Source organism: Mercurialis annua, linkage group LG6 (assembly GCF_937616625.2).
Source record: "Mercurialis annua linkage group LG6, ddMerAnnu1.2, whole genome shotgun sequence".
NCBI lineage: Eukaryota > Viridiplantae > Streptophyta > Magnoliopsida > Malpighiales > Euphorbiaceae > Mercurialis > Mercurialis annua.
Window position 1 is genome coordinate 37,635,737 of NC_065575.1, and position 15,119 is coordinate 37,650,855.

Here is a 15,119-nt window from a genome sequence, read left to right on the forward strand (position 1 = left end):
CCAATAAATGGCCTTAATAAGCCCGGTAGAGGCCCACCTTCAGGAATCAAAACTGAGCAAAGAGTAGGACTTAAGTGGTAATATGCCCCCTCAACTTGTAAGCAATGGACGATTAACACATAAATTAATTTTGTGGGCAAATTAGTACACGAATTTGGTGATTATGGCAATTTGCTCTATTTTGGTAATTTGCCTCTTCAATTTGTAAGTTAATTGTCTCTTAATTGGCAATTTTCCCCCTTAATTTGTAAGTTAATTTGCCAAAATGGGCTAATTGCCCATAATCACCAAGTTCGTGTACTGATGTGCCAACAAAGTTAATTTATATGTTAATTGTCTAATGCTTACAAGTTGAGGGAGCAAATTGCTACTTGATGCTTTTGATGATCGTCCTTGTCACTGTTGTCGCTGAGCTCCCACCTGTCAAGATTAACAAGTTAGAAGGATTCGAGCCGGTGTTGGCTCGAACACTCTCCGATGCCTAAGTCAGTCTCCGATGGGGTCTCAGTGAGAGTAGTAATGAGAAGTGAATATGAACTGTTACCTGGCTTAGGCCTCTTCTATATATACGTTCCCTAGTCTTTGTATCATAGTAGGATTGTTTCTCTGTTGGTTTCAGTTATCTCTTTGTTGAGATTTACCTTCATCCCTAATCTTTAGGGATTTCGGCATTATCCTGATATCTTCAGCAGTTATAGCTGCGTACTGGGTCAGGGACCCAACTAGGTCAGTTTCTGGATCAATGCCCAGGGCTGTTGTAATGAGTCTTGTCCTTTGTTCTAGTCCTTTATCCATCACTACTTAAGTCCAAAGAGTAGTTCTTCTTCTTCGTTGAAGGATTAAAGAAAAATAAAATTAGAGAAAAAAATGACAGTAATGGGGAAGCTGAAGATTTTTGTAATACAGGAGCCAGTTGTAGGTGCTTCTTGCCTCATCGCCGGTGTCGGTTAGTGTTTTTTTTTTGTATCAGTTGAACTTAATTTGTATTTTCTTGTCTCGAAAAAAAATGAATTTTACTCGGCAGATTTGTAATTACCGATTTTTATTTGTGTTTTATGAATTTCAATTGTTGAATTGACTCAATTTAGGGGAATCATAGTAGCTGTAAAATTTTGATGATCCTCTAGAAATTATTTGTTAGGGTTTTCATTGCCTTAGTCATTCAGCATAAATTGTCAATCTTAGTTTTTTTTATGTTGGTAAGGAAGGCATAATCATATAAGCTTTATATTATGGAAATGCTAGGTCTTTTTCTCCCAGCTGTGGTTAGGCCGATTTTGGATTCTTTCAAAACGAGTAAGCAAGTTCCTCAGCCCGCCTTAAGTGATGTGAGTGACTTTAATTTCTATATAAGTTAATGTATAGTTTTACATTTATTATTTTCGAGTTACTCTAGTGTATTGGTGCCTTTGGCAGTGATTGTTCATTTTAAACCTTGAATGTTAAGCACATAATGCATGAGGCAATTATCCATGTTTCAAATGGTTATAACTGATAAATTAAAGATCATTTGCATATTGAACGGAAACTGGCCTGCTTGGCTGGTTACGACTTGGCTTATGAAGTTATCGTAATCTGATTTCTCTTATTGACATCATCTTATAAGAATGTACCATCTTGAAGTAAGAAACTGATAATTTCTTGCTAATTTTATAAACATTGTTTATCAGATAGAATGTAATCGGTTTATTTGGAATGAAGGATTTATCGACTTCACTATGAGTCTAATGTCATGGCAGCTAATCATGGATTCAGGCCCTTAATGATATAGATTAGCCATGCCAAGTTCATGATATTGGAAATGCTGATGAGTGATGACAGTTGCCAAGAAATGTCTTTAGTTCTATCTATAACTCTCCAAATTTCTGAAATCTATTCCGTTTTTCTTTCTTTGCAGGTTGTTGCAGGTGTGCGTAAAAAGCAATGATGAATGAAGTAGCCTGACATCAAACATTCTCCCCTGCTAAGTAGCATGAAATAAGCTTCTTTTTCTGTTATGTTGAGCCGTGTTCTGTACCATTTTATGGATATTCTTTTGCGTTGTTGAATTAAAGCATTGAAATAATTGATGGTTAGTTTTGAATCATTGCTTTCCACATTAGGCGTGAGAACTATTTGCTGTATTAATTTGGACATCTACTTTTGCTGCTTCTTTTCGACAAAGAACTTCTATTTTTGCTGATCTATCTTAATTAGGGGCTTCCATTTGATTCAAACTGAACCGATCTTTCTTTTCTTTCTATTCAAAATCAAACTGGACTGCATCTAATTAGTCAGTTCGGTTAGTTTTTTCAGTTCTATTGGTGCTAAAATTTCATTAATATTTTTTGATTATATGGAATTGAATTTGCCCGTACGGTTCAGTTTATGGTTTTTAATATTTTTGTGCCTCACTACAATAAAAATTTCGGATTTGTGCCTATTTTCAACATATTTCGCATTTAGTGCTTGGGCCCACGCAGCCCGCTATATGAGATAGCGGGCTGGTATATGAGATAGCGGACTGGTAGCTAATCTGGGTGATTATCTTAATCACCCAAATTAGCACCAGCCCGTTATCTCATATAGCGGGCTGGTCCAGACTCCCTGCAACAGCAGGGAATCATGTGACTAAAAGCAGCCCGCTATCTCATATAGCGGACTGCTTTTAGTATAAATATGTGCTTCAGCACTCACTCTTCAGCACTCATCATAGAATAGGAAAAAATATTGTTAAGATGCTAGAATAGGGAAAAAAAGTAGATAAAAAATAGCGGATTTTAGTGATTTAGGTGGACCGACGGATATATTTTTTCGGACTTGGTTGAAGCTTGACGGAGTTTATTTTGTGGAGTTAGATGGATATTTTTTGGAGCTAAACGTTATTTTTTGAAGTGCTATTTTACGAGGTCTACAAGAGGTTAGTTCATATTTATTTTTAATTAATTTAGTTTTATTTTATTTTAGAAAATGTTAGAATTAGAAAATATTAGATTTTATTATCAAATTAGAAAATGTTAGAATTATAATTGAATTTTATTTTTTAGAAAATACTATATTTTAGTAAATGTTAGAAGTTATAGAAATTTTAGAAATTTACATCATTTTGAATATTTATATAGTTTAAAAGAATTCGTAGGATTATTATTAAATATTATAGTTTAGAAATTATTATAATTTTTAATATAGTGTAGAAATTGGAAAATAGTATTTTGAAAATATAGTGTAGAAATTGTCTAGAAATTGTTATATTGTTAATTCTTTATAAAATTGTGTTTTGAAAATATAGTGCAAGTTATTTGTAAATTTTTTAATTTTTAAGAAAAATATGACATAATTTGTTATTGGCTTAATCACCAAAAAATGTCAAACCTATACGTCTTATGTCAATTATAGCCAAACCTTTAAAAATCACCAGATTTAGCCAAACCTTATATGTTCTGTTTCTTTTTTAGCGATTTTTGAATCGAACCGGTTTTTTTGACACCGAGTTGTCCACGTCACCGCCAACTAAGCAATTGACTGGCATGGCAACTGAAATATTTAAATAAGATTTGGCTATAACTGACACAAAATGCATAGGTTTGGTATTTTTTGGTGAATAAATCTAATTTTAAAATTAAATAATTAAATAATTAATTATATTATAATAAAATTCATATATATTTAAAAAATAATATTTTTATTTAACGCTAATTAAAATTAATTTATTTTTTTACTAAATTTAAATAATTCTAATAAAAACAAAAAATGTCATATTCATCTTAAAATTTATTTTTTTTAAATTTCAGTCGTCGGTTCTTTGACACAGCCACCGTTTGAGACCTAATTGTTCGTCTGACAGTAATATACACAACAAACATACGACAGTATTCATAATTCAACTATACACACATAAACATAAAAATAATCACTGAATAGACAACTTATTCAAAGGACGAGTGTAATTATTTTCTCATTTTTTTTCTTTAAAAAGTGAAGCTCATTGTGCTGTAATCAATATATATATATATATATCATGATGTTTATAAGCATAAATGCATGTCATTTTACTCGGCATAGCAAAAAACTTACCTTAATTTACACATAACTACTTTATTTACTACCTAAAACCAGTCATAACAAGATCTCAACAACATCACAAATAATAAATCAAGTTTAAAATCATCATGAACATTGCACCCTTTCACCAAATTTAATTCAACATTAATTCCTAAGTAATACATTAATTCATTTTTTTAATTACATATTCATTAAAATATATTATAATATAAATTTATTCAATTTAATTAGGTTTAATAAAATATTAAAATTAATTTTAAATAGTATTAAATAGAAAACTTTAATTGTTTTTAAATATATATAAATTTCATAAATGATATAATTAATTTACTAATTATTAAATTTAAAATTGGCTTGAATTTAAAATTAGGTTTATTCACCCAAAAAATACCAAACCTATTTTTTTTTTGTCAGTTATAGCCAAACCTTATTTAAATATTTCAGCTGACATGCCAGCCTATTACTTAGTTGGCGGTGACGTGGACGACACGGTGTTAGAAAAACCAGTTCGATTCAAAAATGGCTAAAAAAGAAACAGAACATATAAGGTTTGGCTAGATCTGGTGATTTCTAAAGGTTTGGCTATAATTGACACAAAACGTATAGGTTTGGCATTTTTTGGTGATTAAGCCTTTGTTATTACATAATGTAGTTTTAAAAAGTACGTAAAAATTGTATTTTAAAAATATAGTGTTAATTGTTTATAAAATTGTTTCAATTTAAAAAAAATAAGATATAATAATTTTTATAAAAATAGTATTTTGAAAATATAATATAAATTGTTTACAAAATGGTTAAAATTTTAGTATACATGGTTATTATTACATTTTGTAATATAGAAAAGTACGTAAAAACGCTTACAAAAGCTTAAAAACGCTTAAAACACTTGATAACAATCAAAATCATAAACCCTAAATTTATTATTCTATTTTTAGAAGTATTGCATAGCAATGTCGTGTTTTATACTAATAGCGTGAATTAGTAAAATTTTAGCTATAATCAATTAATCCCAAACTACATTTTTACGCAAATTTAGATATTAAAATCACTTAATTAAAATAGATCTAACTCAAAAAAAACTGGACTCTTCTATAGTCCATAACACCGTGTACGACTTTCATTTTGACTCGAATTGTATTCGACATCTCTAAAATCTACAAAATTAACGTCAAATTTAACTTCTTAAACTTTCATATTTAAATCAAGTTTTTTTTCTACCATCTTTGAGCAATTAAAACTGTTAATTAGATTGTTCCAAACACTAATAACAAATGACATTTGTAAAGTTTGAAAAGTTAACAACAATATTTCTTTAGATTTTTTTTTAAAATAACGCTCGGAAGTGTCCGAAACTAACCCGTAAATAGCTAACTTAAATTACAATTTATTGCATATAATAGGGGTTTTTGAAAAGAAAAAAAAAACTGATTGAGCAATTATTACCCAATCATAGTCTGCCCCCAATGATTGGGGAGAGAGTGAATTACTCTCTCCCCAATCATTGGGGCAGAACCCCAATCATTGGGGAGGAGGGACCAGCCCGCTATATGAGTTAGCGGGCTTGTGCTAATCTGGGTGATTAAGCTAATCACCCAGATTAGCTACCAGCCCGCTATCTCTGTCACGACCCGAAATCTCGAGTCGGGACCGGCGCTAGGGAATGGGAGTGGTTGCTCCGAAACCCGTAGCAAGCCTGAAAAACACCATAAATTTTTCGCTTTGAAAATAGAAATGTATGAAACATTTATTAAATAACTGATGGGACAAAACATCAGAGTTTAAATGCGCTTTAAAATATTTGAATACAATAAGACTATACTAGTCTACTACGGACACTAGAACTTAAAACCTTCTTTACAGTCTTTTACCAAAATAGACTTCCGAGAAATAAACATTCGGAAGCCTCCTTCAAAATCGGATCAGCTTTTCCTGAAAATGTTTGGAGGAGTGGGTCAGTATAAAACTGAGTGAGTTCATGCTGTTACAAATAAATATTACATAAAGTGAAAACCGTTTTATATTTAAAATAACTTTATGTATTTTCGAAATCCTTTGAAAACGTCTTAAAAACAATTGAAGCCTGAGTTCACACATAACATATTTTGACAAGTCATTCCATATCAATAAAAGTCAACCATTCGCCTTGACTTTTAAATCGAAAACACATTTCTCAATTCCATCCATCTATCATTGATGGCAAAACTAACAGGTGTGATATACACACATATTACTATGGGATCGATAGCATAGCTAACCGATCAACCATATTCACCTGACATCGATAGCACAGCCAACCGATGTAACTCACACAAATAAACTGACATCGATAGCACAACCAACCGATGTAATACACACACAATATTATGGGACCGATAGCACAGCCAACCGATCAACCATATTCACCTGAGACCGATAGCACAGCCAACCAATCTAACACACACACACGCACAATATTATGGGACCGATATCACAGCCAACCGATCAACCATATTCACCTGAGACCGATAGCACAGCCAACCGATCTAACACACACACACACACACAATATTATGGGACCGATAGCACAACCAATCGATCAACCATATTCACCTGAGACTGATAGCACAACCAATCGATCTAACACACACACACACAATATTATGGGACCGATAGCACAGCCAACCGATGTAACACACACATAAACTGACATCGATAGCGAAGCCAACCGATGTAACACACATACACACAACCTGACATCGATAGCGAAGCCAACCGATGTAACACACATTCAAGCATAAGCAAATGCATAATAATTTTCAAAACTATGTGTGTATCTTTGTATATCAAAATAATATATACATATAGTATATACACAAAACATACATCCATACAAGGCATGTAAACATATAACACCGCAACACATATATCACACAGTATGTTAAAATATGAGACTTTACGAATACCGAAATGTAAAAACATGTACTCACAGAAATCGTTTAACTACGGTATTACTCCGTCAATGCTCCTTAAGATAAACTCCATTAATTCCCTTGTTCCTCCGACCCGGTAGCTCGACAACTTGTCGAATCTAGTTAGGATTAAAATATTAATTTCTCAATTAATAAAATCCTACCCTGGAATTAATTCTATACCATCTTAATTAAATTTAATTAATTAATTCCAACCCTCAAATAATTTCTTATTTAATAAGGCTATATTTTTATTCATGTAAATTTTCGTTACTTATCTCTTTTTACACATAAAAACATTTTTCAGAAATATTCATTTAAATATTTCATTCTCCATGAATATACTTTAATATATAAAATATGTTTCTATATATCCAATAATACTTTCCAATTCAAAGTTATTTATTTAAATTTATCAAAACAGCCTCATATTAGCTTAAATTCCACTTTTGGTCAAAATACCAAAATACCCTCAAACTTTTCAAATTGACCATTTAAGTCCTCTCGTAAATCAATTAATTTCAAAATCGAAAAAAATCTTTTTATCTCAGATTATTAACTTTCAAAATCTAGAAACTTTGGCTAACATACCATGTAGCCCCTTAATTTTAGAAAAAGTACAATCCAACCCAAAAAATCTAGTTTTCGGCAAAACACATTCAAATCTTTCAAAAATCATCAAAATTATTTAAAATTCTAAAAATTATTTCACATCAGATTATATACATCAATAATCTGGAAATATGTTTAAATTACGGATTGGTTCTTTATTTTTACAAAAATTACATTTTAACACCCAAACTTTAAATTTTGACAATCAAGTCCAAATCTAACCAAATTCAATAAATCATCAAATCTCAAACTCAGAATCCCAACTATGGTTTGATCACTCCGGTCACCAAGTTCCGGTCACCAGATTCCGGTCAAGTTCCGATGAGCTTTAAAACCGTTAAAACGTTCAAGAATCATTTTTACACAATTTTAATCACCCAAAAATCAACCAATACATATTTTAATTTAATATTTTAAAAACAGCAGCCCCTAAATCAAAATAAATTATTTTTCATGGTTTTAATAATTTAAAATCGATTAAACAATTAATAATCAAAACCGATTATTAAACCACCAAAACTCATCACTTTAACACTTTAATCTCATGAAAATTTAACCAATAAATATATTTAATTTATCAAAAACATAAATCAGCACAGAAATTAAATTTAACTTAAATATCCATATTTTAATAATTTTTGAGTTTTAAAACTACCTAAAACCGAAACCCATCTCTTTAAACTAATTACCCACCGTTTTTAGCACTTTTCATCCATGAAAATCACATTTTAAAACATATATTAAAATAATATTTAACATCAGCCCATAAATTAAAATTAATTTAATTTCTCATATATAAAAATTAATTAAAACCGAATATATCAAAACTATACACAAAAACCGAATTAAACACAATTAAACCACAAATTTCAACAACTAAAACACATACTTTAAGCTTAATAAAAATCAGAAAATAAACACAAAGTTTTGAGCTAGCAATTATACCTTGATCCTACATGCAATTGTAGATTAGTAATTAGCGGGTGATTTCCAACGTTTTTCGTTAAGGGATTATTGAGAAATAACAAATAAATAATATAGCTAAGGGTAAATGGTGAGTTGAGGGCATTCAACAATGGAGGTAAAAGAAATTTGCTGGAAATGAAGTGGGGAAGAAGACTTAGAATATTTATTAGTTTAGGCAAAATTACAAGTTTGCCCTTGTGGCAATTCCGTAAATAAAAGTAATTTTTGCAATATTCAAAATTAAACTTTCTCAATAATTTCCGAATATTGTTTCATGAATAATAACCTCCAAATTATTATCTCGGGATGTCTATTTTATTTTATAATGAATTTTCTTTTTTTAATTCTGCAGTCCAATTGCAGTCCGGCTAAAATATACTTTTTTTGTCCAAAAATTCTCAAATTTATTCCTTGGACTCCAAATATATTAATAAGCTTCTTCAATTATTTAAATTCTCAATTTGAACTTAAATAATACGTTTCCTTAGTCCTGGTTACCTAAATCCTGACGAACCCAGCGGTTCGATTTGAGCTGCACTGTTCTTTAAATTTCTGCACTGTTTCTCATTTAAATTTTATGAAATAAAATTCATAAAATTGAAGAGGACGTCGATACCTTCGATTTGACATATAGATCATCGAATTCCGATATCGGAATAGGAAGATATGAATTTTGGAAGTTCGTCATTCCAAAATTGTCATATTATTATACTTATCCAAAAATTTCCAAAATAATTTCTTATGATTCCAATATTTTTACGGGCTTCCCTAAATATTTAAATTCTCCATTTGAATTTAAATATCACTTCTTATAATCCCGATCGTCCAAATTACGACATATAGCTTAATTTAATAATTCAAAATTCCGGGTTATTACAATCTCATATGGCGGGCTGGTATGCAGCCCGCTATCTCGTATAGCATGCTGCGTGGGCCCAAGCACTAAATAAGAAATATGTTGAAAATAGGCACAAATCCGGAATTTTTGTTGTAGGGAGACACAAAAATGTCAAAAACCTCAGTTTCTCCTAATTATGATGTGTGAAAAGCTTTGAACTCACTCTTGCTTGATAAGGAGCAGCTGAAAACCGAAACTTTGGATAACATTTGAGAAACTTCAACATGAATGCATATTGTTCTACAAATCATCAGATTTGCCATCCTAACTTTTTGTTGAACAATATCAATTTAGTCTTTATAAATGATAGTAACTTGATGGAAACACATAGCTAGTGCTTACACTTGCCATAAATCCCACGCTCCTTATTGCCAATGGAGGGGCTGTAGTACTGAATCAGCCGGATAGTCTTCACTCTTCAGTGGCAGAAGGTTGGTTAGTTTCTTGAATCACAAGTGTATAAACTAATGCTCTTCATGTTGTTATTGCTGATTGAATTGCAATTTCTTTTGCAGTCACCATGGAGATATCGTTGCAGAGTTCTGCCATCAAACATAACCACGACAGTCTACTTAAGGGCGGGAATTGTCGGGAGGGTGGAATTAGTGAGTTATAGATGCAATGAGTAACCAAGATCGCCTATTCCGTGATTTCATCTTCTATCATAGTTTTCTTTACAAATTTCATCTATGTGTTTCCTATCTGAGAATAACCATATATATCTACTGTTACATTTACTTTGAACAGTCAAATCCTGCTCTCTACTAATATGAAACTGTTGAAATTTGTTTTGTTTTTGGGTCCTTAGTATTGATCAACCAAAAACATATAGAAATTACGACAACACTGAAATGAAAAAATGACATTTTTTTTATAAGAATACAGTTTGGCAGTTTCAAAACGCTTAAAGGAAATGCCGAAACATGGGAATAGATTAGTTTTCGTGCAACATAGTTGACAGTATTAGTAGTCTCCCTTTATCATCTAGTCTTACAGACAAATAAACCAACATATTGAGTTCAAATGCTTAAAAATTGTTATCTCCCCAGTTAAATCACTAATGACATTAATTTAGTTTACCAAGAAATTAATTATGACCACCCAATAATGAAGTTAGGGCTTTTTATACAATTTATACAAATTTTATAAAAAATAATCTATTAAATTTTTTAAAATATTTACATTGCATATTACTTTAATTTTTTCAAAGATGAAATGTTTAAAATATTTATTTTTATAGATATTTAATTTAAATTTTTTTTAATTCTGTTTAATTTTTCACAATGATAATAGAAAAACATAAAATGCACAAAATTGTTTATATAATATGAAAAAGAAGCATAAAATATTGGATTTTCAATATTTTATAATGATGAAAAATAATTACAAAAATCAAAAAATCCAGATGAAGAAAACAAAGAAAAAGAAGAAAAAAAGGAAAATAGATAAACCGCATCGGTGACACTAATGATAACAACGACACCAATGATAAAACATATATGAATATGCTACAGCAAGTCGAGCAGCGTATTGTTGAGCCCATTGTCCACTTTTTGATGAAAATGTATCGTCTCAATGATATTGGGTTGGGGATAGCTACGAGTATGAGATTCAACAAAAGCTTTAGAATTAGCCGCCACCTTAATTTCTAGACAATCAGAACTCGTGATGCCGATGCGCCCTTGCTCATCCGTATCATAGCACGGATCACAAATCAAACCTATATACGAAGGCGCCCTCGGAAGAGGAGGTATGTATTAGACCTTTTCTTAAATAATTTAGCTTTCCTATTATATCCTTATTGACTTTAGCATCGGAGTGGATATGCCCCAAACCCAAGGTCCAAGCTCCTAATCACCTTCCAAATACAGTTAGAAATACGGAGAAACCATCAGACCATGATCAAATTTTTAGACCTATCAGTTAGAATTCAAGATGATTATTAATAATAATCGAATATTTAAATTAGTTTATTTTAACTAGTACTTTAAACAATTATCTTAACACATTATTTTAAATAGTTTGTTTTAATCAGTACATTGACTTTAATAATTATCTAATAATTATATTTTATAAAGCATAAAGCGTATTAGCGTAAATGTGCCTGTTTTATGCTTTTATATATAATATTAGAGTTCAGCCATGTGCTATACACATAAGTAGCATTTATATGACCGGTTATACATACACGCATATATATATATATATATATATATATATATATATATATATATATATATATATATATTACAACAATTAACTATTATTTAATTTTCCTTTGTTATTTAAATTTTTTATATTATAATTTTATGAAATTATGTTTAAAAATTATTCATATTTCTTTACTAAAAAAACCCTTTCAATCAACGCACACGAGCAGTGACAAACACAGACTTTTCTTTCAGGGGGGTCCAAATTAAGAAATAAATAATATATGTACTTCTAAATAAAAGAAGACTATATTAGTTATTTATATTTTATCTTTCAAAATTGTTATATTATTTACAAACACATATTTTAAAGTATAAGTAACCGAACAATATTAATAATTTTAGACTAAAAACAACCATTTACTATTTCCGTTGATATATTTTCTTTAAATATTTCATTGGATTTTTATTTGGTTTAAGTAAGTTGAATTATATAACTATATTCAGAGAAGAATTGAACTGAAATAATTGTCGTTTTCGGCCAAACTAGCTGAAATGACCGGTATGATTTGTTCATAAAAATTAATTAAATTTGGTGTATTAAAATTGAATCGGGATAATCAATTCTAAGTAGTCATGTTTTAAAAATCGAACCAAAGTAACCCGATTTAGTAAAAAAATAAAAACAAAAATAAATACTCTTTAATAATTTGGAGAGATTAACCTATTAAACTAGTTTAATAGGCCAAAATGCAAATTAGTAGCTCATTAGTTCAAGCTTTAATATATTTTTAAAATAATTTAAATGTTCAGAATAGCTGTAATATTTTTTTTAAAAATCATTGATGAAAAGATATGATATTTTTTTAATTTTAATTTTAGCAAGAGACTCGTCAAAAATTCAGAGAAGAGACCATTTTTAAAATTATTGAAAAGATTGGTCAAAATTATCTTCATACCAGTACTTACTATGTTATAAAGGTAAACATGCACTAGGTATACATGGGTTAGTGCTAACATTAGTAAGAGCCATTGCTAATTTATATTTATATTAAAGAAAAGTCTAAATCCAGGGGGGGTTCAGTGACCCCTTTGGACCTTGAGTGTGTCCGTCTCTGCACACAAGTGCTATTTATATGACCATTAATAAATCAAATACTGATATAAACATCAGAAAACTACCGCTCGGTTGGCTTTCGAAGCCTTTTTTTTAGATTAAGCCCGTCACGAGACAAACTCCATCAAGAGCTAAACACAATTAATTTTTCACAATGGATGATTAATGAATAATAAGTAAAATAAAAAAATTGGGGCATTATGTTATGAAGCACGTGTGGGGGACACTAGTAATAGTATTGATATACTGATAGATCGGTGGTTAATAGAATTTGAAGTAAATTAAGTAGGACTATCAATTTGGCAATTGGTTAATTAAGGAGACAGTTAACTGTTATTAATCAAAAGATGCCATGTCAGCAGCATGGCACCCTAACAAAAACATACAATAGGATTCCTCCACATGTCAATGAAGCTCTGAACATTTCATTGCCACCGAAAGCTTATACTCCTGGGTTTTTTCGCATTGTATAATCAGAAAGAGTTCTCCTAAAGAAATAGCTTCTTCTTCTTGATTAAAGAAAGCGCTTCTTCTTCTTGAAGAAAAAATGGGCAATTGTTGTTCTTCCGGTCCGAGACACAAATCGTCCTCGTCGAGCAGAGTTGAACCGACTCCTGGTAGGCATTAAAACTAATTAGTTGATTTTTCTGGGCTGATCATGTTTTAGCGTTTAATGTAATCTTTTTCTGGAAATCTGCATCTTTCTTTTGTAATCTTGCACTAATTATAACCTATTTTGTGGATTATTTAGTTATTAAGTGTTTAATGTTAGTAATATTCTGTTTATTTTCTTTTGTTTGGCATTAGTGATGATTAATTTACTTGTTGTTCTTGTGGGTTTATGATGTGTATCTTCATCTTTGTGCGTCCGCTTATAAATTCCAGAATGTCTTAAAGATAGAAACTTTGACCTTCTGTTGGTTTTTTGATTTTCTTGGAAATTAATTCTGAAAGTGGGTCTTTCTTGGTTGTTTTGTTATGTAGAACCCACTTGTGAAATTAAAAATCGTCAAGAACCACCATCAGACTCACTGGAGCATAGAAGACAGGAACTTGGTGGCAATGCCCAGGTTACCGTTAGTGAATTTTTTAGTATATGGAAGTATCAACTGAGTTAAACCTGTAATGTAATCCATGTATTACTTCTATGTTTCTGCAGGTCGAAGACAAGGATTATATGTTCCCGTTAGTGTTTTAGGTTACAGTTAGTGAACTGAAAATCCTCAAGAACCACCACCAGACTCACTAGAGCCTAGAAGGTAAGAACTTGGTGGCAATGCCCAGGTTACCGTTAGTGAATTTTTTAGTATCTGGAAGTATCAACTGAGTTAAACTTGTGATGTAATCCATATATTACTTCTATGTTTCTGTAGGTCGAAGACAAGGATTCTACGTTCCCATTAGTGTCTCAGGTTATAGTTAGTGAACTGAAAAATCCTCAAGAACCACCACTGTTGAAATTAAACCCAACTCGTAATACTCGGTAAATACGAGATCGAACCCACAAGGAGTGAATTAGGAGCAATTGATGAGAATGAACTTTAGTTATGATTCAATTCGTTTAGCGAAACACAAGTGGTTGAAATTTCAAGTATCCGATTACTAATTAAGAATTATACTAAACGTAAATTGCAATTAACAAATAAGAGATACTAATTATCAAGAATTTAATTCAATAAAAGGGGAAAGTCAAGGGATTGGTAATCCAACCTAGGTTATGCATTCATGGTTGATCAAAGTGGAAGCTACTAAGGACCGAGTGAGGCCTAAAACGTCATTCCCGCTCTCTCGAGCCTCAAGGAATGCCAAAACCGCTATCTAATCATTTAATCAACACCAAGCTCACTCTCGTGTTACAAGGCAAACTAAATCATTATCTAACGATTAATCAATCCACTCTAAGGCCACCTAGGTTCAAGCCCACTCTCGTGGTGCTCTAAAATCTAGGTTTTCAATCCTATAAGTCGATCTAATCAACCACCTCTCGGTGTATCAATCAAACTATAAACATGATTAAGGCAGCTAATCCTAATCAAGCAATAAGTATTAGGAGAGAAACATAAGCATACAACACTAAGAACCAACCAATCAATCAAACCCTAAGTCATCATACCAACCCCCTAACAAGGAGGTTTAGCCACTCATATTAACACAAGCAATTGAGGAATAAGAAAAATAAAACATTCAAGTAAGAAGAATTACCTTAATTAAATAAGTAGAACAACAACCATAAAGATAATGGAGATTCACAATAAGTAAGCTTGTAATAAATATGAAGATCTTGTTCTCACAAAGCAAATAAAACTTTCAATCAAGCTCCAACAATGGAGGAATCTCCAAGAAGATGGTAGCTAATCTAAAAGAGGTAAAAACTAGAGAACAACCAA

The 15,119-nt window shown here is 31.0% G+C and overlaps 1 protein-coding gene and 1 long non-coding RNA gene across 2 annotated transcripts; both read left to right on the forward strand.

Annotated features, from left to right (window-relative positions):
• The first annotated feature begins 788 nt into the window (after positions 1 to 788).
• LOC126686502 (uncharacterized) lies at positions 789 to 2,079 on the forward strand. The gene is made up of 3 exons (XM_050380565.2): positions 789 to 946; positions 1,246 to 1,328; positions 1,898 to 2,079. Exons 1-3 carry the CDS (start codon positions 868 to 870, stop codon positions 1,925 to 1,927), a joined length of 192 nt encoding a protein of 63 aa, XP_050236522.1. The 5' UTR covers positions 789 to 867; the 3' UTR covers positions 1,928 to 2,079.
• A 7,512-nt stretch (positions 2,080 to 9,591) lies between these two features.
• LOC126686504 (uncharacterized) lies at positions 9,592 to 10,256 on the forward strand. The gene is made up of 2 exons (XR_007643970.1): positions 9,592 to 9,896; positions 9,981 to 10,256. It is a non-coding gene; the product is annotated as an uncharacterized LOC126686504 (long non-coding RNA).
• Positions 10,257 to 15,119: the final 4,863 nt, after the last annotated feature.